The sequence below is a fragment of the Nilaparvata lugens genome, chromosome 2 (assembly GCF_014356525.2).
Source record: "Nilaparvata lugens isolate BPH chromosome 2, ASM1435652v1, whole genome shotgun sequence".
Taxonomy (NCBI): domain Eukaryota; kingdom Metazoa; phylum Arthropoda; class Insecta; order Hemiptera; family Delphacidae; genus Nilaparvata; species Nilaparvata lugens.
In genome coordinates, this window is record NC_052505.1 from 23,912,798 (window position 1) to 23,940,279 (window position 27,482).

At 33.6% G+C, this 27,482-nt stretch overlaps 1 protein-coding gene across 1 annotated transcript in view; it reads left to right on the forward strand.

Moving 5' to 3' along the window:
* Nucleotides 1–4,204: 4,204 nt before the first annotated feature.
* The window catches only part of LOC111050092, a gene marked incomplete at its 5' end in the record, with an annotated part of 42,302 nt that continues 19,024 nt past the window's right edge, over nt 4,205–27,482 (forward strand). The window contains 13 exons of the mRNA XM_039420021.1: nt 4,205–4,356; nt 6,382–6,529; nt 8,018–8,218; nt 9,674–9,850; nt 12,454–12,612; nt 17,208–17,381; nt 18,793–18,906; nt 19,613–19,700; nt 20,924–20,990; nt 21,549–21,696; nt 22,789–23,001; nt 25,535–25,843; nt 27,150–27,266. Of these exons, the coding sequence (XP_039275955.1) occupies nt 4,205–4,356; nt 6,382–6,529; nt 8,018–8,218; nt 9,674–9,850; nt 12,454–12,612; nt 17,208–17,381; nt 18,793–18,906; nt 19,613–19,700; nt 20,924–20,990; nt 21,549–21,696; nt 22,789–23,001; nt 25,535–25,843; nt 27,150–27,266 (2,067 nt within the window). The remainder of the gene's footprint in view (nt 4,357–6,381; nt 6,530–8,017; nt 8,219–9,673; nt 9,851–12,453; nt 12,613–17,207; nt 17,382–18,792; nt 18,907–19,612; nt 19,701–20,923; nt 20,991–21,548; nt 21,697–22,788; nt 23,002–25,534; nt 25,844–27,149; nt 27,267–27,482) is intronic.

A 27,482-nucleotide genomic window follows, 5' to 3' on the forward strand; every position in this document is an offset into this window, starting at 1 on the left:
CAAATTTATATCATAGATAGAGCTATCTATAAGCTCCATCAACTGGCATGAGTCTCATTTCTGGGAAAATTTCAGGAGCTCCGTAATATTATTGAGAAAAATGGCGGATAATGACTAAAAACCATGTTTTTCACGATTTTCTCAAAAACGGCTCTAACGATTTTTTCTAAATTCATGCCATGGATAGCTATTTATAAGCCCTATCAACTGGCATGAGTCTCATTTCTGGGAAAATTTCAGAAGCTCTGTAATATTCTTGAGAAAAATGGCGGATAATGACGAAAAAACCATGTTTTTCACGGTTTTCTCGAAAACGGCTGTAACGATTTTCTTCAAATCTATATCATAGATAGCTATCTATAAGCCCTATCAACTGGCATGAGTCTCATTTCTGGGAAAATTTCAGGAGCTCCGTAATATTATTGAGAAAAATGTCGGATAACGACTAAAAACCATGTTTTTCACGATTTTCTCAAAAACGGCTCTAACGATTTATTTCAAATTCATACCCTGTATAGTTATTCATCAGATCTATCAACTGGCATGAGTCTTTTTCCTGGGAAACTAATGGGGGGTCCACCCTATCCTTGAGAAATGGACTTTGTAACCTCCATCTCGTGCATGAGGTAGGTAGGTAGGTAGAGCAGTTTATAAAAAGTACACAGTCATAGTCAAGATATTTCATCTGTAGAACAGCTGTTTTGACGACTTTAAAAAAAAATCATCTAATTTCACAATTTACACGAAGGAAAAAGTACTCTGAAAACAATAATTATATATACACACATACATAGTCTGATCGTAGTTGCAAATAATATGTTGCCGCCAATAATTGTCATGATGTGACCCTATTTTATTCCCCCCCCCCCCTAAATTATTGTGACCCCTAAATTATTCTCGTTTGAGAATGAGGCTTACAGTTCAATGAGCAAGGAAAGTTGTGTGAGTGTACCACACCAGATTTTTTAAAAATTTGCAAACCCCCTTCTGTTTATTCTGTAACCCGTCCTCAGCTGTTCGTCCTCACATTCCGTGGCCGACAGCTGATTGCTCTCACTCACTTCATGCATGTCTCAACATGCATTCCAACCGCCACAACTGCTTCTTCACACGGCGTGGTTCTTTTCAATAGCAACCCTTGTTTGTGAGAGTATCAAACCCTAGTATCCTGACAAGAAATTCCAAGGTTTCACTATAATTGATCCAATTAGGGCCGTTTGCTCAGTAAAAGCTTAAACTGAATTCAATCAGCTTGTGGCTTGGACTCAAAATGATCCACATTATAACGAACGTGACTTGATATGGATTTAATCCAGTTTAAAATTAAATTTAGTTTAAACTGAGACTGTGCAAACGGCACATCTCACCACTGCTCATCCACTAAGCAATTTAGTCAATTCAATTTATTTTTTCCTTCTGAATACAATTTAAAGCAGAAAAGCACTTCACTCACATGGGCTACTTTCTAACAAATTAATAAAAACAATATAAAAAATCTTGTAGTACCCTTTATTTATTTTTTTAATTTTTTTTTTAATAAAGAGTACTACAAATTTTTATATTGTTTTTATTAATTTTAAGCAGTTACATAGAATCTTTAGCAATAAATATATACAATTCAAGAATCAATACAATATACTTAATAAAATCAAAATACAGTATAAAACTATACTAAACAATAAAACTCTTAAACTATCACAATTTCATTCTTGCAATCAGCTAGATAAGAGCTTACATAGGCAACAAAGGCCTGTGCGTAAGCTCGAGTTATCATAACAAAATGCGTTACATCTATACAATTATAAAGAGAGATCTCAATTTTTCATTAGAAATCTATACTACATTTAAATAATTTTTAGGGATGAATCTATAATTCTTATGTATTAAGAAAGGATTTAAAAAAAAGTAGAATACTAAATTATAAACAATTTATATTTATAAATAATTTATGATGAAAATGGATTAATGAAAACCAAGGAATAGCAAGGAAGGCTTCAATTTAAATAACAAATACAAATCAGGAAAACAGAACAGACTAGCATGACAGAGCAGAAAAAAAACAAAAATAAATTTTCTCTCTGGAAGCGCCCAAATTGAATGAGACACGCACACCCCCATTAACGATGAGTGAGTGAATATATATTAATAATATGAATTAATTAATGAAAATGAATACTTGAAATTTTCCAAATTACTAATTTATTGAAATAAAATTGTCTTTTAAAACTAATTCATGAAAATATTGAGAAACTAGTCCTGGATGTTACACTTTCATGAAACTCTAGTTTACCAGAGACTGATAATGGTATAAGAACCGGATCCAGTTTTTATCATTCTTGATTATAACAATGACAAGTATATTTAGTCAATTCCAACTTATTCATGGTTTTCAAATTTGCAAAGTTTTTCATATGTCAACAGCTATTACGTTGGGTTCACCCTGGTCTACAAGTCTACTCTCAACTATCGCATTATTCTAGTTTTTTCACACAAATCGCTTGATAAATTTTGTTATCCACAGAAGTAACAGCTTATGTTTTCTCATCCAGTCTTTTCTTGTCGGAAAGATTGTAATCGAACAATAATCCTGCTTCTGAATTGTTGTGTGTGAGATTATTCATTGAACAAGTGTTCATGCAGTGGAATAATCTGAAGGTCGTCTTAGTCATCACTATGAACTCGTTCAAGCCGTGCATGTTTTCAATTTCTATTGATGACATGTTATTACAGTTTCAACGTTGAATAGCGTATAATTGTTGCTAACAGCTACCTTCGAACCTATGTGACTTTTGGTACATTGTGATCATGCTTGGCTTGGCGCTGAACATAAATTTGATAACTGCTATGAGAATATGAATATTAATAGTGCAACATTAAGCTGTTGTCAACGGTTCTATCTTGGAATTATTATTGATCGAAATATTTTAATTTCATTTCATTTCAGTAACATAAAATTAATAACACAATCGATGCAGTCTGATACCGTACAAAAATGAAGAACAAATTATGTTCAGTCTAGACATACAAGTGTCAATATTCATAGTGGAACATTAGATAAGCTGTTCTATTTTGCAATTATTATTGATCGAAATATTTCAATTTCATTTCATTTCAGTAACATAAAATTGATAACACAATCGATGCAGTACAAAAATGAAAATGAAGAAATTATGTTCAGTCTAGACATACTAGTGTCATTTAATTTGAAGCATCGGTATTCATACAGTAATTCAATTGTTGTTTTCATTTTAGTTACAGTAGAATTTAGTTCGTTAATTTCGTGATACAAATAATCTCTTGCTTCAAGTTTGAATTCAAGTTCAAATATTTGAGATTTAAGGGAAATTATCTCTATGTCCTTATCTCTCACTTCCTCGAATCCTAGGAAATCACTGTCAAGCTCATTTGAAGATAGACTAGTGGAAAGCAGCATATCACCAGCCGTATCAACGTCACTATTCATATTATTGGTAGTAAACTAATAGTTATAAGGGTTTTACTGCTGATTAATGTCTTTTCAAATGACTTTATTTTTATAATAATTAATAAATAATTATAATATTATAGTACCGCTTAGTCAAGCTTGCAGAGATATGTCAGTGTCAGTTGAGTATCTAGAAAAATATAAACTGTTGCAAAGTCATTCTAGAACTGTCAAAAACAGCTGTTTCGTAGCTAACGGGTTACGATAACTCGGTTTCCCGCTCAAAAATCTTTTTTAGGTTACCGGCTTCTGAAGCTAAACTTTAATGTCAAAGTGAACACGTCAGTTATCGATAAGAATCACAATCACTAGAAGTCAGCAACAACAAGTCCTGAATTGAAACTTAGAGAGTTGAGAGTTTTGAAAAATTCACTGCTCTACCATTCAAGAAATAGGTTAGTTTGTAAGAAGCTAAACATTATAAATTCGGAATCGATTTCACAACAAAAATTAACTGCTCACTCGAATAAGAACACTTGGCAACTTATTTCAAAACACTAATATGAGGCGAAATATACTTTCTTGATAAATTAAAACTTGTTTAAAAATGAGCTATAGCGAAGATCAAAGTAACCAGGCAAATCAGTACTGCCAGTACTGAATAGCTAGAGCAATGAAAACTGTTTTTATTGAAATTATATTTTTAAATAAATAAATTGGAAATTCAAATTGCGTCCCTTGATTATAAGATTCTTCTTTTTATGTATATGATGAATCTGATTTTGTTGCGATTTCACAGTAAGTTTTGCTTCAATTTCAGGTTACTGTGTGCCGACACAGAAACCCGAAGGTAAAGTCGCACCTGAAGTGGTCCTGGAAAACTTTTCGAAGCTCTGTAACAAAGGACCCGAAGTTTGGTGCCAAAATCCTCTGTAAGTACATGTTGAAGAGTCATTGATTCTTAACTCTAGTAATAATAATAATATCGAGTGGCCTGGCTGGCTCAGGTCTGGTGTCAGAGTTTTCAGGTCGCAACTGATCAATTTAAGGGCCCCTGACATGACCTAACGACTGCTTTTTAGGCAGCCGGGACCGACGACTTAACGTGTACATCCGAAACTCTAGTAGTATTCATGTCTAGTGTGAGATTCACGTTGGACTGTCATAATTGGTGCTATTTATGAGGAATGTTAATCTTGGAGTGAATCTCACTAAGCTTGAAATGGTGAACAGTGAAATGAAGTCATCCCACCAAACCAATCAACGAATCTAACGCAATGACGTCATTTTACGATGGTCAAATTCAATATGTGTTCTTATGCAACTGGCCCTCGGATTTCAACAGTTTTTGACAATCTGAAACTGAAAGTAATTTTGTAGAAAATAGAATTGTAATATGCATTTATATTGTATACCAAATACATAGCTATTGGTATTATAGAGCAGTGGGGAAAGTATTAATATGAGAAGCAGTGTCCAAATTTATTTAATTCTCTTCTTTTCAAGAGTTTATTATAAGATTAGTGATGCAATGAAACGTTTTCTAAGACTTCACTGACGGTTAACTAAGGGCCATATGCATCATATACGTTTAACGCTAAACCACGTTCACTTGTAGATATGGTTGTATTTATCTCAATGTGTTTCAATGTGGTTAAAACGAACCCCCGTCATTTCTCAGTTTAAACCGAGTATCTGCTTATGGGCCTAAGAAGCCTATGGAAAATCATCCTTTGTTATTGCATGCTCGTTGTGATCTTGAATCATTTTTCACTCTGTCAAAGTAGATAAGTATAATTAAATAGAAAAAGTAAATCCTAATATAAGTAAAGAATGGAAAGTAGATTTGGAATCTTCTCTGTCCTGAAAATTGGAATTCTGAAATATATGGAATTTAATTTTCATGTGGAGTTACCCCTTTTTAGTGGTTCAAATTTCATAGTGTAAGGCATAAAATTAATTTAAAAAGCATGACTATACAAGAAAGTAACTTCTGAAGTCGTTCTATTATTCAACCTACTTAGTTGAATGTGTTAGTCTTGTGAGCTGTACAATCTCAGTAATTCATTTCTGTTTCAAAATCTAGAAGTCTTTTGGCAGAATTAAGTCAATATCGTCCGGAACTTATAATGATTTTTTTCTACAACTGCGCGTAAAAAAAGAATTTACATACTCAATTCTCCTCATAAAACAGCTTATTTCCGAGAAGAATCTACTTTTTCGCTCGCAATTTATTCGCGCATGCGCAGAAGAGTTTCTTTACGCTCGCCAGTCAGCTGATGGCAAGCAGCTCGCCAAAAGGTCAGATCTTAAACTAAAAAGTCGGTAATTGTAACTCCGCCGATATAAGTAATTTAACAGGTTTGGGCAGTTGTAGAAAAAATGTATGTAATTCGCGCGTATTGCTTCTTTATCGCTCTTGCGATAACTGTTTTGCGCGAGCGATAAAGTCGCGCATTACGCTCTTAATACATAAATAGCTATTGTGAGCTATGTGATCCCAGTAAGCTCAATCCATTTCTGTTTAATAATTATCCAACTTTTGGTGTTATTTTATAAAATTCCACCGTAAAATTGCGTTGAAATTAATGAAATCTATCGATGGATTCAGACTTGTTAGTAATTTATTGATCTTTAAAACTACTTACAAATTATTTCGATGAATCCTATAACAAAAATTCTAAAACTCACATGATGTAACAAAAATCACTTGTATATTGTAAAATTGTGAACTGTAATAATTGGAGTTGTATTTTCTGACGAATTCTATAACAGAAATTCTAAAACTTACATGAAGTAACAAAACTGACTTGTTGCATATTGTAAAATTGTGAATTGTAATAAGTGGTGTTGTATATTCTGACGAATTCTATAACAAAAATTCTAAAACTCACATGATGTAACAAAATTACTTGTTGTATATTGTAAAATTGTGAATTTCAATAATTGTGTTGTAGGACTGCTAAGCAATGTGGCGCCTTGGATCATTGCATACAGACCGTCTGGGAGAAACAATCATTGGATGTCGATTCGAGCCACTATTGTCAAAGCTGTATGAACTTTGTTATCAACACCAAAGATTTCCTAGCCAAGAACGCCACTGTTGTAAGTTGATAATAAATAATTTATTGGAATAATTATTATTCTCTCTTCCTCTTTTCTGTAGATACAATTTTTCATTCAAATACAGTAGAATGACTATTGTGAGATTCACTTAGAACTATCAGAACTAGTTGAGTGGAAAGCAATACTGTTCTTATAAGGTATTGTAATGTTACTGTTTGTTGATTGATTGTATCGCAATGTCAATAATAATATATTGATGTATCGATAGTAATATCAATATTGTATATTGATTAATGATTGTATTTTTTTAAATAAATATCGATATTGGATTACCAAGTAAACAGTTGGTTTGTCTGGTTAAATCTATATGAAATCATTTGTAGTTTTTTGTTTGTTATATTTGAATCTGATTGCAAAACGCTTCAGTCTATCTTTGATGTTTCTGAATCCAATTCTAATGAAGAATAAGTTTCAAAAAAACATTAGCGTCTCAGTATACTGATAGTATCACAATACTGTCTCACTTTCTACACGCTTTCCACTACTTTGATCCCGGCAATTTGAAATTTGGCTTCTTGACAAACTTGACTCAACCTACATAATTTCTTCCTGCATATTATGCAACTTTATCATTCTCCATAGATTGTACAGTGAATTTACACTGTAGATTTCTAATTGAAATGTGTAACCGTGAAATGAAGTCATCCAACCGAACCAATCAACGAATCTGAGGCAATGACGTCATTTTACGTTGGTTAAATTCAATATTAGTTTTTATGCAACTTGCCCTTGAATTTCAAGAGTTTGACAATCTGAAACTAAAAGTAATTATATAGAGAATATAATTCTAAAATGTATTTATATTGTATTGGTATTATAAAAAAGTGGGATAGTTCTCAATATGAGAAGCAGTAAGTGGAAGTGGCTGTGTTAATATGAGATTTCATTTAGATATTACATATTACACATTCTCATTGGTTGATGATTATGAAACTCAGTGGTTTCCTCGATTTGTATCCTTGTATCCTCGATTCCATGTATGTCGTTAAATTGTCACCAGCAACAGGTTTTGACAAAACCTTATTGTTTTCAACTTCAATAATCTTTTGTGAGAATTACTTGAAAGTGTCGGCATCCGTTGAATTTTAACATTGATGGTATTTATAAAGCTATGCAAGGACAGTTTGTAGTGATCTCACTGTAGTGTAAACCAATTGATTGATTGACTGATGTATTAACCATTTTGTTTGAGATTTTCACTATTTATTTGCAAATGCAATCCAGGTAAAAACAACAGGCATTTGCCCAAAACTGCTTCAAATCTTAATTTGGAATACACAGTCGAAAGGTTATGTTACTATGATGCAGGTTTGATGTCTAGTGAGATCGGACTCCCGATGTGTCTTAGTTTGTCAAAATTTGGTAGAAGAACAGTTTTTTACTAATCCTGTTGCTTTCTCCCGATCATAATTATATTATTTGTGATTTTATGAGTAAATAAAATGATTGACCTAAATTCTCTTCCAGGATCAGGCCAAGGTTATCTTTGACACGATCTGTTTGATAGCTCCTTCAATCTTGTCGCCGGAATGTAAGTATGTGGTTGACAAAAGCCTTCCGGAGCTGCAGAAGTACATCGAGACTGTGAGTCCGCACACTTTCTGCGCCACACTCATGCTCTGCAACAGCCAACGCAACCAAGTCTACTTGAATTTCAGAGGAATCGAGGTAAACAATATTTATGATCAAATTTACAATTTGAGTTTGTTTTGTCCTTGTACTGTGTTCTATTGTCGAAATCTTATTTTTAATTTACTGGTCTATCAAATTATGTCATATTATCAAGTTATATTCTGTCGTGGTAAATAAAAATCAATATTCCGTTTTATATTCTATGTCAAGCAATGTTAAGACTTGACCTATCTCGGACTATGTGTAACCTTATCTAAATTTGGGAGAGGAATAGCATTTTTGATGAATCAATCATTGATTGTATGATCCAATAAAGAATCAATTACTGTATGTGTACTGGAGTAGATATTTCAATTTCTGTAGACAGAATAGTGATTGTGTAGTGAGTCAATAGTGACAGAGTAGTGAGTAATTGGATAATTTTGATCAAACATAAAGTGTGTTATATTGTGTTATCTATTACATTACTTAATTATAGATATTATTTAAACTTATCATCATCAAACACATTTACTATGAACACTCATTCATGTGTTTTAAAATACATTTTTATTAAAATGGAATTTTATTTGATATCAATTAATAATAATGGATGTTCATATTTCAATTACATTCCATAACAATAACCTTTGTAAGTTGAGAAACTTCTGTAATCATGGAAATTGAGTGAATATAAATATAACTAATCTTATTGTTTATCTAATCTTCTTGAGTCAAGTAAACCTTAACCCAGCTGCGTTCTTCATGAATGCGGAGCAAATATTGTAAAGTTCCCATAATTTAATAACTAGTTTACAAATGTTTGTGAGCATTATTTCTATTTCACATTTTTCTTGAAAACCTATTTAAGCTAAGCTACTAGGTTTTATTTTTAAAAGACAGTGACAATAAATTCTTATTGCAGTCTCATTATCTATATACTATTACAAAATAGACTACTATATGGTGTTGTTCCAAGAATTATTATTTATAATAGATTTGTGCATTCCTTCAATAAAATTACGATGTCTAAGTTCTTGAAATTTATGAATGAACGAAAGATAGTCAATTCATTGAATAATTTTATTTTCTAAATGAATCCACTGGTAGCATCAGTTTTTTTCTCAAACACACGTTTTCAGCCATGAGTAGCAACTTGAGTATTAGCCCTGGAAATAGAAATCTGAACATTTTAATATTTTTTGAAATTTGAGGAATATTTTATAGTTCCAATTTAAAAGAAGTTCACGTTTGGATGAAAACATGTTTCACCTATCAGTAATATAGGCCTAGTTTTTTTTGTAAGTGAAGTAAAGTAAAAAACCCAAGTTCTCTTGAAGAAGCACTGAACATGTAGAGGAACGATTTTTAATTTGAGATGACTTCAACTCCAACACAAAATCACCAAAAATACCTATGTGGTTCAGACATTAATAGAGACACAAATCGTATACAATTATCTAATAATGATTTCAATTAAAATATTTTAAGTGTTTCTATTATTTGTTGTAGACGAAATCACTTCTGGAAGCTGTTACGACGCCGACCACTGAAATTTCGACAACCACTAGCAGTGAAACCTCGGAACCGACGGATTTGACATGCGCCAATTGCCATTCCTTCTTCACCACCAGCAAATATATGTATGAAGATTCCAAACCAGATGATAACCTCAATGGAATGCTCAGGGTAAGTGACCATTCTTCTTCTTTGGCTGTGCCTTATCCCATTTAAATGGGGTCGGCATTCCTTCCTCTTCGTCTGCCTCTCCACAAAGCCCTATCCAATGCTTCCTCTCTCCTCCAACCACTCTCCCGCAAGTCAGCCGCTATTCTATCTCCCCACCTCATCATAGGTCTACCTCGTCCTCTCACACCATCCAAAACCAAATCCTGCACTCTTCATCCAACATAATCCTCCTCCCGTCGCTGTACATGCCCAAACCACCTCATCCTTGTCTCCTGCATGGACCATTCAAATGTGATTAAAAAAAAAAATCAAATCCATCAGCTATAAACTGTATTCATTTTGATTGTATGGTATGAGATGTAGTGGTATTTCTACATTATTGACAGAATACGACGTTGATGCTGTCAATACCAACAACATCTACGTTACCTATACGTTGGTATTGACAACATCAAAGTCTTTTTCTTTCAATTATGTATCAATTTTTTTTAAAGAGATTCACTTTGGACTGTCAGCAATGTTTGAATGGAGAGCATTGATAATATACAGAGTAAGTAATTTGTATGGGAACTCTTCAATAAGTTGGAGACTGTTGTATATATATAATACTGTAACTCTCACGATAAGTTATTGGTCAAATACTCTACCTTTTGACGTACTACAACTGAATTTCAACCCCTCATAAGGGGGTGACTTAGAATAAGAATAAGAGTAAGAAGAATAAGAATTATTTTTATTCCTTTAGTGCATACGTCAAATTATACATTAAATAAAATAACAGAATAAAAGTTACATTCCATTCAGGACACAAACAATGCATATTGGAAAACTCTATTTAAGGTTTCCTTCATATATGTCAATAAAACAATAATATCAAGAGCAAAATAATCCCACGTACATAATGCATCACTTAAATGTAAACACATAAAAATATAAAGTTAGAGAAAGACTACAGAGTACTATTACGTATAGTTTCCAAAAAATGATTCTCTACTGGCAGCTGGAGGAAATCAGAAAGTGAGTATAGTGGGTACTGTAAGAGAAGGTTTTCAAGCTTTAATGGGTGTTAAAGGCAAGTTTCTGGCTGAGTCTGGCAGAATATTAAAAAGTTTCAAGGGTACATGATTAGGACTAGTTAATAATTTTTTTAGTCTTGTGTAAGGTACATCTATTTTCAGACTTAGGGGTTGTAGCTCGAATATTTTAAATGTAAACACCCATTGCGTGGTACATAATTTTAAAAGTCTTTTTAAAACAAGAAAGATGGAAACAATAAAAATTTTCTATACTTATTTTCCAAAATGGCGGCTGATTGAACTTTATCGATCATTTCTTCAAAAACTAAAACTTTAACATTTTAAAAACAAGTATCAAAGAACACTTTTATTGATCTCATCTTTTTTGTTTCGAAAAGGCCTTTAAAAGTATGTACCACACAATGGGTGTTTACATTTAAAATATTTGAGTTACAACCCCTCATTTATTTAAAAACTAAAACTTCAATCAGCCGCCATTAACATTTTTATTGATGCCATTTCTCTTGTTTTAAAAAGACCTTTAAAATTATGTACCACGAAATGGGTGTTTACATTTAAAATATTCGAGTTACAACCTCTAAGTCACTCCCTTTATGAGGGGTTGAAGTTCAGTTGTACCTCAAAAGGTAGAGTATTCGACCAATAACGTACCCTGAAAGCTTCAGTATTATATCTACAACAGTCTCCATCTTATAAAGGGTTCCCATACATATAACTCACTCTGTATAAGAGTAATGCAGACATTTTAGAATCTCACTATAGATGATACCCACATAAGCTTTACACTTTACACTTGTGCCGTGGCAATAAGATACGTTGTTAATCTACTTGCAATCTTATTCAATTAATGAATTTGCATAATTTTCATACAATGGATAGCATATTCCACCTTCTAGATAAATGCTCACTGAGTTGTTTATATGGAAGACTTCAAAGATAGTTTGAATTATTCAAAAATGAAATTAAACTGGATAAATATGGACTAAAATGAATATTAGATAATTTTGTCAAGTACGTCACCGTGCTTTTGATGAATAATCTCACACCTCATATCTAAGTATGTTTCAAAATAAGTTTCACACTGCACTCTGTGCCATATGCTTGATAATTTATTTTCTATGAGGGTGAAAATGCCTTGAGATTACACACGCTGTGCTAGGCTCTTGTGGAAACAAACTACTGGCTAAACCCACTCCCAACGTCGGGACTCGTTTGGGACTGTAACGTTACTACTTCAGAGCGGGTCAGTATCTCTTGAGCTTTTTCAAGCTTTTTTGGGATGGATTTCTTTTTATTCCTCCCTATCCATTGTTCTAGTAATGGTAATAATGAGACTATCCATCCTTGCCAATATCTACGAATAAATAAATAAATATTGCTGCTGTCCCTGTAGTTTGTCTGTGACACTGTTATTGAATTGATTTCCTTTATCAAGACCAATTAATAATATTCGTAGATTGAGAATAATGATTTTATATTTACATTATAATAATATATAAAAGTATAAAATTTTCATATTTAAATTATAATTTTATATTGAATCATATTTTTTACCTATTTTTGCAGCTTTGTGGCCAACTTAGTTCGTTCTCAGACTTCTGTTCAGCTCTTGTCCAGACGAACTTCAATTTGATCAACGAAAGGATCAAGGCAGCCAAACCTCAGGACTTCTGTCACTACATTCCCGACTGCAACAAGAGAATTCATTTCCAAGTGCCAACTACGGTAACACTTATATTATCTATATATTATCATAATATACATCAAACGAAAATCCAATTTTTTATTTATTTATCATTCACAATCAACATAAGGACAAAGAAACAGACTTCAGTCCAAAACTTCTTTCCATCCCAATTTCATTGAATGCTTTAAATAGTATTTGCTGTAGTAGAAATCTCAAGCTCGATTCCTACATATCAATGAAAGTGACCTGTATAGTAAGAATATTATCCCTTTAAGCTCTAATGGGACTATTCATACTCGCTCGCTCATGATGAGTGTGAACAGTACAATCAGAGTTCAATGAAATTATACTTTCACTGTGCCGGTCACTTTCGCTGTCACTCATATGTGGGAATTCAGCTTCAAGGGTTGAGGCTTTTCACTTTAGTATATCTTGTTGTTAGATTCACATAAAATTGTCAGCATTGTTTGAATGGGTAGCATTGATGTTATACATAAGGAGTGCTGTCAGTTTGAAGTGAATTTTGCTACAAGTTTTTACGATCGTCAATTTCTATAGGTAGAAAACCTTAAATTTCCAATACTCTACAATTATGCATCCAATATTCATTTGAAATTGAGTTTTGAGAAAGTAATATGAATGCAGTAAAATGAGATAAATATCAGGGATATTGAAATTTTTTTAGTTCGTTCGCTGCATTAGAAGGTTTTGAAGGACTTTGATATGGCACTAAAGTTTTTTCAATGTTCGTTAAGATAATAATGTAATTTACAAATGAGTTGATACGTACTGAAAAGTTAGTTCAGTTAGTTACGTGGTTGAATGGTAGAGTGGTGGACATTTCTGTCCAAAATTTAAATATGCCCAGACCACTTCAGAGCCTATTAAAAATTCTCTGTTTCAAAAACCTATTAAAAACAGTTATAATTCTCTGAATCTAAACAAGCTCTCTGATGCTGACTTCAAATTTAGGAATTTTATGAAAATATAAAGCTTCAAATACCAGTGCATGGAGATACAAAAACACTCATAGAGTTCTCAATTCTCGAGATTATACGTTGAAACTTCCTGATACTACTAAAAAACAACATGGCGAATCGATTAAACCAATAATCGGAAAAAGAGCACATAGGCCAATGCCCTCTAAATGGTAATAATCATATAATATATTATTTACAATTATCATTATCGTATACAATTTGTATTAAATTGAAATTTATTTCCCAAAAAACTACAGTATAAAAGATTAACATAGAATAATACTGTTAATGTGAAAGTTAACATTTGCATTTAATTTATTATAAACATTTGACAAATTGTTATGACAAGTTGGTCAGAAGATAATATTGTAAAATATTATGAAGAAGATAATATTGAAAAATAATATGAAGACTATGAACAAGAACATAATAAATATTATATTTATTTAATTTGTTTCACAATAATAGAACATTTTAAAATGATTTTAAAAATCCTATTTAAAAACGCCTATTTTTGTCTGGACTATGTTCTATTTTCAGAAATCGAGTTCGCAGATTCAGTTTCAACAATTGAAAAAAGTAGAAACGTTTTATTTTTCATTTATTTTTACACATTCATTTTGAACAAGATTGACATTTTGGCAATCATCAGATTCATCACTTGAAATTAAGATAGTGCTTTTGTCAGCCTCAATGTAATCCCCCACAGAGTAGAATAGTGATTCAATTATTCTTTATCTTACAGTTCTTAATTCTCATACTGAAGCTGCTGTCGTTGAGGCTCCTCACTCGTATTTTATTTATTAAATCATTTAACGTAGCACAACTTCCAGAAAAGTACCACCATAGAGAAACAGCGTAATCGTATGCTATCGTTTTTCTATGGTACCACAGACTCGAGCCCGAAACGGTCCCAATTCCAATGCATACGACAGTCCAAATGTAGCTTAGGTTATGCATCTATGTGTCACTTTCACGTTTTTTTAATTATACACTATAAGATTATTATAAATCCGTAGGACTAGTACTGGGAAAAGTTACTCCTTTCTATTGAATTATGTATTATTCAGTAATTCAATGGAAATGTTCAATTTTTTTTTGTTTGTAGTGCTCCGAAATGGTGGACCAGTACTTCGAGATCATCTACATGTTCTTGACCGAAGAGCTTGATGGAAAGGAACTGTGCACTGAAATCAGGATCTGCCCCAAAATTTCCAAGGATGTAAGTCAAATATCTTTTCTCATATTCATCCAAATATTAATGTTCGCTTGGAGACTGGAGTTTTTCCTGATATTTTTAAAGTTGCCAAAGTGTTTCCCTTGCATAAGTCTGGTATTTTTACTGACAAAAACAACTTTCGGCCTATTTCTCTTTTAAGTGTTTTTTCGAAGGTTCTTGAAAGAATTGTAAAAGAACAACTTGTTAGTTATCTTGCGACTAACGGCATTCTGTCAGAATGCCAATACGGTTTTAGAGGTGACAAAAATGTTTCGGATATATTGTTTGATGTAAACAAGCAGCTTCATTTTTCTCTATCTAATAATATGCATCCAATCTTAATCTTCCTTGACCTCAAAAAAGCTTTTGATAGTATTGATCGGAGGAACCTTATCAGAAAATTGTCAGCCTTGGGTGTCACTGGGAATGCGCTTGCATGGTTTACTAGTTATTTATCTGGAAGGAGGCAGTGTGTTTCAATTAGTAGAGTAAATGGTAATGAGCTTCCTGTCGACTTTGCGGTGGTACAGGGAAGCACTCTCGGGCCCTTACTATTTCTCATATATATCAATAACATTTCCAGATTAAATTTACATGGGAGGCTATTTCTTTTTGCAGATGACACTTTAATTTTTGTTGAAGGGAGAACTTGGGAGGAGGCTCGTGATAGAGCTGAGTCTGACCTAAGATCTATCAAGAAATGGTTGGATCAGAATACCCTCTCTCTTAATATTGCAAAAACCAAGTTTATGCCCATTAGTCTAAGTAATAACTCAGATTCCAATTTACATCCATTGAAAATTCACGAATGTGGAGTTGATGAGAGGAATGCTTGTTCTTGTGAAGTGATACAGAGAGTTTCTTCTTATAAGTATCTGGGGGTGGTGTTTGATTCGAGAGTGAGATGGGCAGAACATACCAACTTCTTATTGTCTAAATTAAGAAAATATATATATGCATTCAGGTGTCTCAGTGATGTTTTAAATGCCAGGGAAATTAGACAGATGTATCATGCATTCGTCCAGTCATTGCTATCATATGGTATACTGGCCTGGGGTGCTGCCTACCAGGTGCACATTAGCAGATTGGAGACTGTTCAGAAATCAATTCTTAAGGCAGGTTTAAAAAAGAATAGAAGATATTCCTCTGCGTTACTTTTTAGTGAGTCCAGAGTTTTGTCACTGAGAAAACTTTTCATAAAAGATCTGTTGATCTACATCTATAATAATTCCCATTCAATATTTACTCCTACAGAACATTCATACAATACAAGATATGCATCAGCAGTAGGTATAAACACAATACAACAAACAAGATCGTTTTCAATGACAAATTGCTTTTACATTTCTCATATTTTATTCCGAAATTTCCTTCTCCGTTCCAACCAGAATAGATTGTTGGATGTAGTTTCGAACTCTGCGTTCAAGTGGCACTTGAAGAACTGGCTGTTTGATATCAGTGAGGATAATGCCGTCTCACTCATTGTTACTGGGGGTGCGCGTGTATGATTCAATTTGGGCGCCTTCAGAGAGATTTTTTTTTCAGTTCTGTCATGCTTGTCTGATCTGTTTTTCCTGACTTGAATTTGTTATTTAAATTGTAGCCTTCCTCGCTATTCCTTGGTTTTCATCATCTTTTATTTCTAAATTTAAAGTTATTTATAATTCAGTTTTCCACTTTATATTTTTTATCCCTTCTTAATGCACGGGGATTATAGTTTCATAATTGAAAATTATTTTAATGTAGTTTAGATCTCTAATAAAAATTGAGATCTCTCTTTATAATTATAGATATAACAAATATTGTTACGATAACTCGAGCTTACGCACAGGCCTTTGTTGCCTATGTAAGCTCATTCCTATCTGATGCAAGAATTTTATACAAGAATAAAATTGTGATAGCTCAAGAGTTCTGATAGCTCAAGAGTTCTGATAGCTCAAGAGTTCTTAAATGTTTGAAAATTTACAAAATCAGTATTTTGTAAGTGAACTCACTTTTGCATTCATTATTCTATGTTGTAGTTAGATTCACTTCAAGGTGTCAGCGTTGAGAAGCATTGATGTAGACAATCTTTTTATTCAATTTTCAGAAATGCTGACAATTTTTGAGTGAACCTCACTATAGTTATATACTTTCTGTGTACCGTAGTTGTGAAGTTGATATTGTGGTAATTATTCATATTAAATAAAAATACTAGAAAATAGTCAAAACTACAGATTTTATTAAGAAAATAGAAAGACCGGTTTCAGTTGTCACACCATCATCTGTGGTAAACTCTAGTCTTTTTATTTAATCGTTATTTACCTTTCCCAAACATTCACATGATTTGTGTCTCATCAAATGAGTAGATAAATAGTTGTTGATTCATTGTTGAGTTCGTATTGAAATTTCCAGAAATGATACTGATTTAGGATGTTGTTTTGCACTGGTTTAGGACCTGATTCAGGCGCAAAAAGACGCGCCCAAGGCGGCCAATGACGAGACGTGTGACTTCTGTGTGGCCGTGGTGCAACACCTCAGGGACATTGTGATCGCCAACACGACCAAGGCCGAATTCCACAAAGTGCTCAACGGACTCTGCAACCAACTCGGAAACTATAGGCAAGAGGTAATACATGCCTACATTATTCCAAATTTATACTAAAATGAGATATGGATATATATTTTAATTGAATTATACTGTAGTAACATGTACTATGAATTATACTGTAGTTACATGTAATATGAATTATTAATTCATATTGTTTATAATATAGAGACCATTTCCGGAAAATGGGCACATACGCAAAAATTGTGTTTAAAGTAAAATAAATTTAAAGATTTTCTTCTGATATTATTTAAATATGCCCAGACCACTTCAGAGCCTATTAGAAATTCTCTGTTTCAAAAACCTATTTAAAAACAGTTATAATTCTCTGAATCTAAACAAGCTCTCCTGATGCTGACTTCAAATTTAGGAATTTTATGAAAATATAAAGCTTCAAATATACCTGTGCATGGAGATACAAAAACACTTATAGAGTTCTCAATTTTCGAGATTATACGTTGAAACTTCCTGATACTACTAAAAACAACATGGCGAATCGATTAAACCAATAATCGGAAAAAGAGCACATAGGCCAATGCCCTCTAAATGATAATAATCATATTATTATATTATTTACAATTATCATTATCGTATACAATTTGTATTAAATTGAAATTTATTTCCCAAAAAACTACAGTATGAAAGATTAACATAGAATAATACTGTTAATGTGAAAGTTAACATTTGCATTTAATTTATTATAAACATTTGACAAATTGTTATGACAAGTTGGTCAGAAGATAATATTGTAAAATATTATGAAGAAGATAATATTGAAAAATAATATGAAGACTATGAACAAGAACATAATATTTATTGTTTAATTTGTTTCACAATAATAGAACATTTTAAAATTATTTTAAAAATCCTATTTAAAAATTTTTGTCTATTTTTGTCTCGACTATGTTCTATTTTCAGAAATCGAGTTTGCAGATTCAGTTTCAACAACTGAAGAAAGTAGAAACGTTTTATTTTCCATTTATTTTACACATTTTGATCAAGATTGCCATTTTGGCCATATCATCGGATTCATCACTTGAAATTCATATAGTGCTTTTGTCAGCCTCAATGTAATCCGCTACAGAGTAGAATAGTGATTCATTTATTCATCTTACAGTTCTTAATTCTCATACTGAAGCTCCTGTTGACAAGTCTCCTCACTCTATTTATTTCTTTATTCAATCATTCAACATACACAACTTCCAGAAAAGTACCACAGGCTTGAGCCCAATTCTAATGCATACGTCAGTCCAAATGTAGCTAGGTTATGTGTCACTTTCACGTTTTTGAATTATACACTCTAAGATTATTTTATATCCGTAGGACTAGTACTGGGAAAAAATACTTCTTTTTATTGAATTATGTATTATTCAGTAATAACATTCAGAATTTCTTGAATTCAATGGAAATGTTTCATTTTATTTGTTTGTAGTGCTCCGAAATGGTGGACCAGTACTTCGAGATCATCTACATGTTCTTGACCGAAGAGCTTGATGGAAAGGAACTGTGCACTGAAATCAAGATCTGCCCCAAAATTTCCAAGGATGTAAGTAAAATATTTTTTCTCATATCCTCATCCAAATATTAATGTTTGCTATACGATTAAAATTGAAGTTTTTGGAGGAAATTGATCTCCTTTCATAAGAGAGGACCTGTGATTTTGGTACATGATCAGCCCACAATATCAGATTCGTTGTTGGTTATCCATCTTGTTTTCAGTAATATTATTACTATTCTATTTTTATAACATTAAAGTGAAAAAAACACTCACATTTTTTTGTTGTGGCACACAAAAGAATGTGAGTGTTTTTTGACTATTAAGTTATAAAAATACAATAGTAATAATAACAGATTCATAAGAAGAGATTCATAAGAGATTATAAGAAGTATGGGATGATGCCATGTGCTCACAATGTTGGAACTGTATCATTACTTTAGATGCCAACGACCTCGTGCAACTGAAAATAATTATTCTACTATCATTCGCCATCATTTGTTATTTTTTATAATTAACAACGACTTTTTAGTAACTATGTCATGAATACAGACACAAATATGCCTTAAAAACAGCTTAACTTGTTTTATATCAGTTTATCTGTTTTGTCTTTTTGTTGTTCTGTAATTTCAATGCGTTATGCAACTTCACAATTTCTTTCTATAATTGTCTGTATACTGTTATTTTGTCGATATTAATTTATGATCTCTTTCAACTTTGATGCGATATTGATTTGACAACGATTTTAAATTTTCAGCTCCCTGTTATCGGACGTGATGAAGCCAAGGCTATTGAAGTGGCAAAGAACAAGGATAAGCCTGAACTGCATAAAGATGATTCTACACGTAAGTAAATCATTTTGAATTTTGTCTATGTTCTCGTTCCATGTAATTCCATCATTGAGATTTTTTTTATGTTGTACAATCAACATAGAGTGAGAGATAAGAATGAGAACGGCCTGACGTACTGTTTTTCAGCTCCTGTTTATTCGAAAATAACTCGGGTACTTTGCGACTTGCAGGATTGATATTTGGCATAGAGTTAATAGTGGTGAAGTTGATTGTGATCACGAAGTTTCGAATTGATTCGTACAATAGTTTTTGTGGAATACGTGAATATATTTTTGTTGTTCGACATGATTTCTCAAGGAACGCGTAGCAAGCAGCTTACCGGCAAAGATAAGGCTCAAGGCAACAACAGCCCGGCCGGAGCTCCTCGACCCCGCTCCTCCTCATCATCCACCAGTGAGGGGCCGGCTTGCGGAAAACAGCTGATTCGGGACACAATATCTGAATTTCTTGCGGAGGACAATCACCTCGACAATATTGTTGAACGATTGTTTGAAAAGTTTTCTGCCAGGCTGGAATCAACAGAAGAGATACGAGGCATGGTGCGAGCCTGTTGAGCATTCCCATCCATCGCACTGTGACATATAATAGGTCGTTCTGTGTGACCGCTTGCAGACTGTGGAATGGCTTACCCGCATCTTTGAGGAGTGTGGAGAGGCGGACACTGTTCGGCGCGGAGGTCTTGGCGTGGCTGAGGGAGGGCGATCGGGGCATAGGATGAGGAGGTGTGTATGCGTGGTGTGTTTGCTTGTGTGGAAGGTGTGTGTTTGCGTGAAATTTTCTTGTTTCTTGCTTAAAAATTAAAAAAAATTTCCTATAACTCTATTTTCTAACTTTTTTTTTTTTATTTTCTTTCAGTCTAAAATATATTCTACTAAATTGAATGAAATTGTTTTTTTTTTTTTCAATTATTGATTTATATTATATACATATATATATATATTTTTTTCTATCATATTACTTATTATTATATTTAAGAGATTATTTCATTATGTTTTGATGTAGATGCATTAGAATTGTATAGGAGGGTTAAGTGGGAGAGAGGGCCGGCTGCGCCCTAACTTCGCCCTCCAGGTTAAAATAAAGGCAGCCTATCTATCTATCTATCTATCAAGTATAGGTTTTCTTGATCTGTGATTGATCTTGTGATTTTAATTTTCTTTAAACTTATTATTGAGAAATTGTTTATTATAAAAAGCTTTTCTCTGTTGATCCAACAGATGGACTTCACCTTCTTGGAGCTAACAAGTGCACATGGGGACCGAACTACTGGTGTTCAAATTTCAGGTAATTGTTGAATATTTATTCGTATATTTTCGTAATTCTTTATGATTTCACCATGTTCATTTGTTCTGTATAAGAAACTGTTGGTTCCATATCTTCCACATGAAAGATACAAGTGTGTAATGACACATTGGTGTAGTGCTCATAGCTGGTAACAGACTGACTTGGATCTATACAGGTCAATACCAACTTGAGGAAACATTTGACAAGGTAATGTTGTTGTTGAAAATGTGAACAATTATAACAGCTTTATAAATTTCCTATTTAATCTATATTCTTCTTAGGGGATTCATGATACAGTTATTGGATATTTTACATTCCCATTATGTAGTTAGTTATCTGTATGCAGCTCAAGATTTTATAGATTTTGCATTTGTGTATTGTAAGTTTTCATAGATCGGGACGAAGAATTTGATTGCATTCTACTTTTCTAGTCTTATTTCATCAATCATCATTCTAGTCTTATTTCATAGATCTCATCAATAGCACACTCAATTGGTTTTGTTCTATCGTTGTCTTCATATTTTTAATTATTTCTAATATTGGCAAATGGTTTTGCAGAACCAGCAAGGATTGCAAAGTGCCAGTGAAGCTCTGCATTCCAACCTGGGAGCAGACGAAGCTGGCTGAAGACAACGGCGAAATTTGCAAAGTTTGTAAGGATATGATTCAACAAGCCAGAGATCAGCTCAACAGCAATGAGACACAGGTAACTCACTTCCTTCTTTGGCATTCTCTTCATTTTTAATATATTATCATAGTGAACATTTTCAAATGAATTCGGACTTTATTCAATACTTTTTCCAATTGGTGTACTTTAGGCCCGGAAGCAACATCTCGTTTCAAACGGAGATAGATCAACTATTGGTTTAAACCAGAGATGAAACACGTTACTTCAAATGCGCCCATGGCTGCTTATAATAGATATTTTATTAGATTAGCGTTAAACGTAGATGATGCATGAATGGCCTCTGAACGTAAATGCTAATTGGTTTCAAGTTCAATATTTGACACATAGACTAATCAAAGAGCTCCATTACACAGTCAAATATAAATATATATTATCATTTATCTGGTCAAAGCAACAAATCTTAGATGGAGTAATAGATAATATATACAACAAATATTATTAGTATTATTATTATTACCAATAATTACCAGGTATTATCCAATACGGGACTAATAGGTAATCGAATCTTTGATAAAATTTGGCAAAATATTTATGAAGAATTATTATTGAAAATCCCAATTAAATGCTGTAAATCACCCCCGAAGACTTCTGCTACTGCAAATATTGACAACAGGGTTGGAAAGAGATGGAAATTCGATGAGCGCTACTATTAAAAAATTTCGCTCATCGAATTTCCATCCAGCTGTTTACCCTGTTGTCAATATTTTCAGTAGCAGAAGTCTTCGGGGTGAATTACAGTATTTAATTTGGATTTTCATTTAATAATAATACATAACAGATTACAAGTCAATAAGTTATTATGCCTATATGGTTTCAATGATTGTGATTGTAAAGCATTGCAAATTTATTTGCCAGCCCGGGAATCGAACCCGGTACCTTCTAATTGCTAGTCAGGAATGCTTACACCAAACCCTTACACCAAACTGACAATCTCTGGATAGCAGAACTCATTTTATACGAAGACATAGCGGCCAGCCAGTCTACCGATGAAATATCCATGACCTGTGATGTGTGTGTGTCAATGACTGTTTAATGGGGCACTAATCTACATTTTTATCCCACAGATAGTTAAGTTAGATCAGTTAAGAATCATTCTGTTTGTTTGTGCAGGAGGAACTGAAGGAAGTGTTTGAGGGCTCGTGCAATCTGATCCCGGTGAAGATGGCGCGCAAGGAGTGCATCAAAGTGGTGGATGAGTTTGTACCGGAGCTGGTGGAGGCGCTGTCCTCGCAGATGAACCCACAGATTGTCTGCGCCACCGCCGGACTCTGCAACAACGCCAAGATGGACCTCCTCTACGAGAAACTCAAGAGGGAAGAAATGGTTAGTGATTGCTGTATTTTGTTTATTGCTTGTAAATTGGTTGGTAGGTTGGCAATCTAAATGGATCTCAAGTAGAAAATACATCTAAATGGATCTCAATGATCTCATACAAAAAAGATACCTAAGTAGATTGAGATTAAACTTCATGAATATTGATATTAATATTCTCTTTCTAGAGGTAAGGTAGAAAAAGTTGGTTTAGACTCAACTCACACTATCTCGACTCAAATCGTACGACTCCAGTCGAGGATACTCCAGTCTCTTGACCTTACGACTTTTTTGCTCAATGTCACCACTTCAGTTCTATGCTACTCCATTTCTAACCTTACATTATTAAAGATATGAGATAAAATTCGATACTACTGCGCATGTAACAAATTTAATAATAATTACTATGAATATATCGTCTTATCTAATTCTTAGTATTGAGATGATAAAACATCACTTTCATAAAACATAACCTCACTTTCATTAAAAATGCATGGTGCTATGCAACTCAAGTCGAGGCTCGACCAACATGTCAAGTCGACGCTCGACTCAGTATAACAGTCGTGAGTTCGCGGAGACTAGAATTGACTGGTCTGAGTGTCACCATTTGAAAACACATGCTGTATCGTGAAGAGACTAGAGTCGCAGTCTCTTCTCGACTTGAGTCGCGTAAATGTGAGTTGAGTCTTACAGAAATTATTCCAAGAGGTACGCTAATTTCGTCACATTTCTCTTTCATGCTCCCATAATTGCAACAGGGCTGTTTTGCATAATATAGATTCTTTCTACATTCCCGTGTTACTTCTTACAGCGGCCGGATTATAGTGGTGAGAGGGAAAAGGTTGGTGAAACAGAAAAATCGACGGGTTAGATTACAAAAACAACTTTATGAAATTTGAATTTATTCATGAGGTATGCTGACCAGTTTGAATTTTGGATTTCACTACATTTTTGTGAAGTCTTCAAATATATTAAAGAATTAACTATCAAATGAGACTAACGTTCTCTTTCTAGAGGTAAGGTAGAAAAGGTTGGTAAAACATCAAAATCAACTGGTTACTTGAAAAAAGATGAAAGAACTTGGTGATTGTTGAGATTTCTCTTTCTAGAGGTAAGGCAGAAAAGGTTGGTGAGAGAAAAATCAACTAGTTAACAATAAGCAGCTGAATGTTTTGTGGGATTAAAAGTATATTAAAAGCACTAAACATCTCTTCCTTCTTGACTATCTAAATCATAGAGAAAGAGTAGCATAAAACCATATCCCATCGTAGAGGGCGTTCATGTTTCAAATTCATCTGTTTGTTCTAGCCGATAGTCGACATTAAAAGCACTAAACATCTCTTCCTTCTTGACTATCTAAATCATAGAGAAAGAGTAGCATAAAACCATATCCCATCGTAGAGGGCGTTCATGTTTCAAATTCATCTGTTTGTTCTAGCCGATAGTCGACGTTGTTCTTTCTTGTGAAGATATGTGATGGGGGTATCATACTGTGCCGTTCATACACTCTCACCCAAAGACAGTACCTAATGATCGAAAATAGTCGACAGTAATCTACAACAATCGGCTTGAACAAACAGTGAAATTTGAAACGTAAACGTCCTATACCATGGGATTTATTCTTATTCTATGATTAGATACTCCAGAAAGAAGAGATGTTTAGTTCTTCCAATATACATCCAATTTCACGTTCAGTTGTTTTTGTTAGCCTAATTAACTTGTTGATTTTTCTGTCTCACCAACCTTTACTACCTTACCTCTAGAAAGAGAAATCTCAATATTCAGTAAGTTTTTTACTCTTTTTGTAAACTAACCTGTTGATTTTTCTATTGTATCAACGTTTTCCATCTTAACTCTAGAAACAGAATGTTAGTCTCAATATTCATGATTTTTTTTATTCCTTTTTTTTTTGTAATTCAACCCGTTGATTTTTTTGTTTCATCAACCTTTTCTGCCTCAAGGTGCATTTTCGTTTGTGCGTAAACTTCCGTAGTCGACGACAAGCATTGTTGAGTTTGACATTGATATTGTCCAAATTTTAAGTGTGCCAAAACAGCTGATCAAAAATATCTTTTCATTATTTGTGTTTGTTATTCAAGAATCAAAACATTTTTAATAGTGATCAACATATTGCCATTTAAAAGTATAAAATAGTATAAACTCAACCTCCCTCATTGAAACATAATTGAACATAATGTTTTGGGCTATTTAGACAAATTTAAATCTACCCAACCTGAGATCATCACCCTGTCGACGACGTTATTTACGCAAAAACGAAAACTCAGCTTAACTTCTATAATCCGGCCACTGTGAGAAGCGACACGGGAATTTAGGAGGAATCTATATTATGCAACAAAAGCAGTCCTGTTTCTAGCGATGATGGTGGAATGAAAGGAAAATGTAATGAAGTTGCCTCTTGAAATGACTCCTATCCTGGAATAATTCTTGTAAACTAACTCGTCTATTTATCTGTCCGACCAACTCCAGAAAGAGCTAGTGAATGTAAGTTGTTTTCGATTACTAACCCGTTGATTTTTCGTTGCAGGAAGAGAAGGAGAAGACGAAACTAGTGGACTTGCCGATCGAGCGCATGTTCCCAGTGATTCCCACGACAGCCGTCTACAACCAGAAGGCCGTGTCACGTGCCAGCGAGGCCTGCGAACTGTGCGAGCTGTTCCTGCACTTCACACAGCAGCAGATCACTCTGCCAGCCAACGAACAGGAGATCAAGAAGGTCGTGGACCAGGTGTGTCTCAAGATGGCCTCAACAGTCGCCAGCCAGTGCTCCAAGTTTGTCGCCGAGTATGGAGACGCGTTCATTGCCCTCTTGGCGCAGCGCATTGATCCCAGTCAGGTAGGAGCATGCCTTCATAAAATTGAACCATCAAAAATATTGAAAATTTGTTATTACATCATTGAAAAATATATTTTTTGACGAAAGAAATAATTGATTATTTTAAACAAGACAGAACATTTAATATTTCATCAGTTACACCGGTATCAGCTATCCTCTATAAAAGGCAGTGACAAGGCAGAGAATCGGCAACGCTGCTCTTCTATCTTTCTTCACTGCCATTATGACGTGGCCCTCACTATTCCTAAGCTGCCTCCTAAACAAAACGTTTCTGAATATTGTGTATCTATTAATATCTGACAGATATTCACTAGTACTAACTTACCATATTCAACTACCATTCCATAATATCCTATTATATTAAGCGAGCAATTTTTGTATGTATCTGGTTATTTTTATATCTGGTTATTTATGTTTTACGGATTTCGAAAACTGCTCTAACGATTTTCACGAAATTTGGAACATAGTAGGTTTATGATATAAAGATTTGTTTGCACTAGGTCTCATTCTTTTGGAAAACTCGCTGAACGACATCAAAAGGATAATTCACCCTTGGAAAACGGATGATAATTTCGTCGTCTCTCGATAACAGAAGATGCGTGTGCCTGTGTGGGAGAGTGACAGAATTATTATTTCCAGCTGTGTAATCATAATCAATCAGCGAGAAATTTTATCTAGCTAGACAATTTTTAATCGATTTGATCAACATAATCTGATTTGTTGACATGACATGATAATCGTCCTAAACTAGAGTATATCATAATTTTCAAAGTTAATCATTATTTGACTATTCCAAGTGATTAGTGAGTGTTATTTTGTTATTCAATTTGGTTTGTATATAATCTAAATTATAATTTTTTCTTTTCAAATGTTTGAACAGAAAATTGAACCTGAGTTCAAGTGTATGGAACATAACCTACTTTCTGGACTATTTTTAGTGTATAACAGTTTTGGGCTGTGTCTGTTAGTACTTCCCCAATCATTTTAAAGAATTGTGTTCGGTTTATCAAAAGTCAAAAAATAAATAACGAGCGAAACTCGTTGCCCCGATATTATTCACTTACGTATGCAACTTTTTAAACTAGACTTTATGATTGATAGTGATGTTAGGGCTAGGGGTACCAAGTAGTTTGAATTTTTAATTGAAATGAATGAACTTGAATTTTCAATGTTGAAACTATATTATTTTCAACTATGATGTGACTTTATTCAACTGTGATGTATTTTGTATTTTTCAAGTCAGCCTATGATTGAAGGTGAATATTTTGTAAATGGAAGATGTTAATTGTGTTTTTCAATTTGGTAGGTCTGCCCGAAGATTGGCGCTTGCATGCAGCTGATTGACAATGTAAAGCCAACCTGCCCCATGTGTATGCTTGCTGTCAGATCGTTGGAGGAGACTGTTGCTAACAACAAGACCGAGGTAACTATTCAACTCACTCCTACCTAACTGTGTTCGCATGAGAATTTTAAATGAATTGAATATTTTTTCCTAGAAAAATATAAAATAAAAATGTTTGTATCCTTTAATTATAGGGGGATTCTAATCTAGTAACATAACTTAAGTAGACCACACGAAAATAGTCCGATGGAAATTGGAATAACTGAGTCCCACCTCACTCCCACCTTCTCCTCCCCC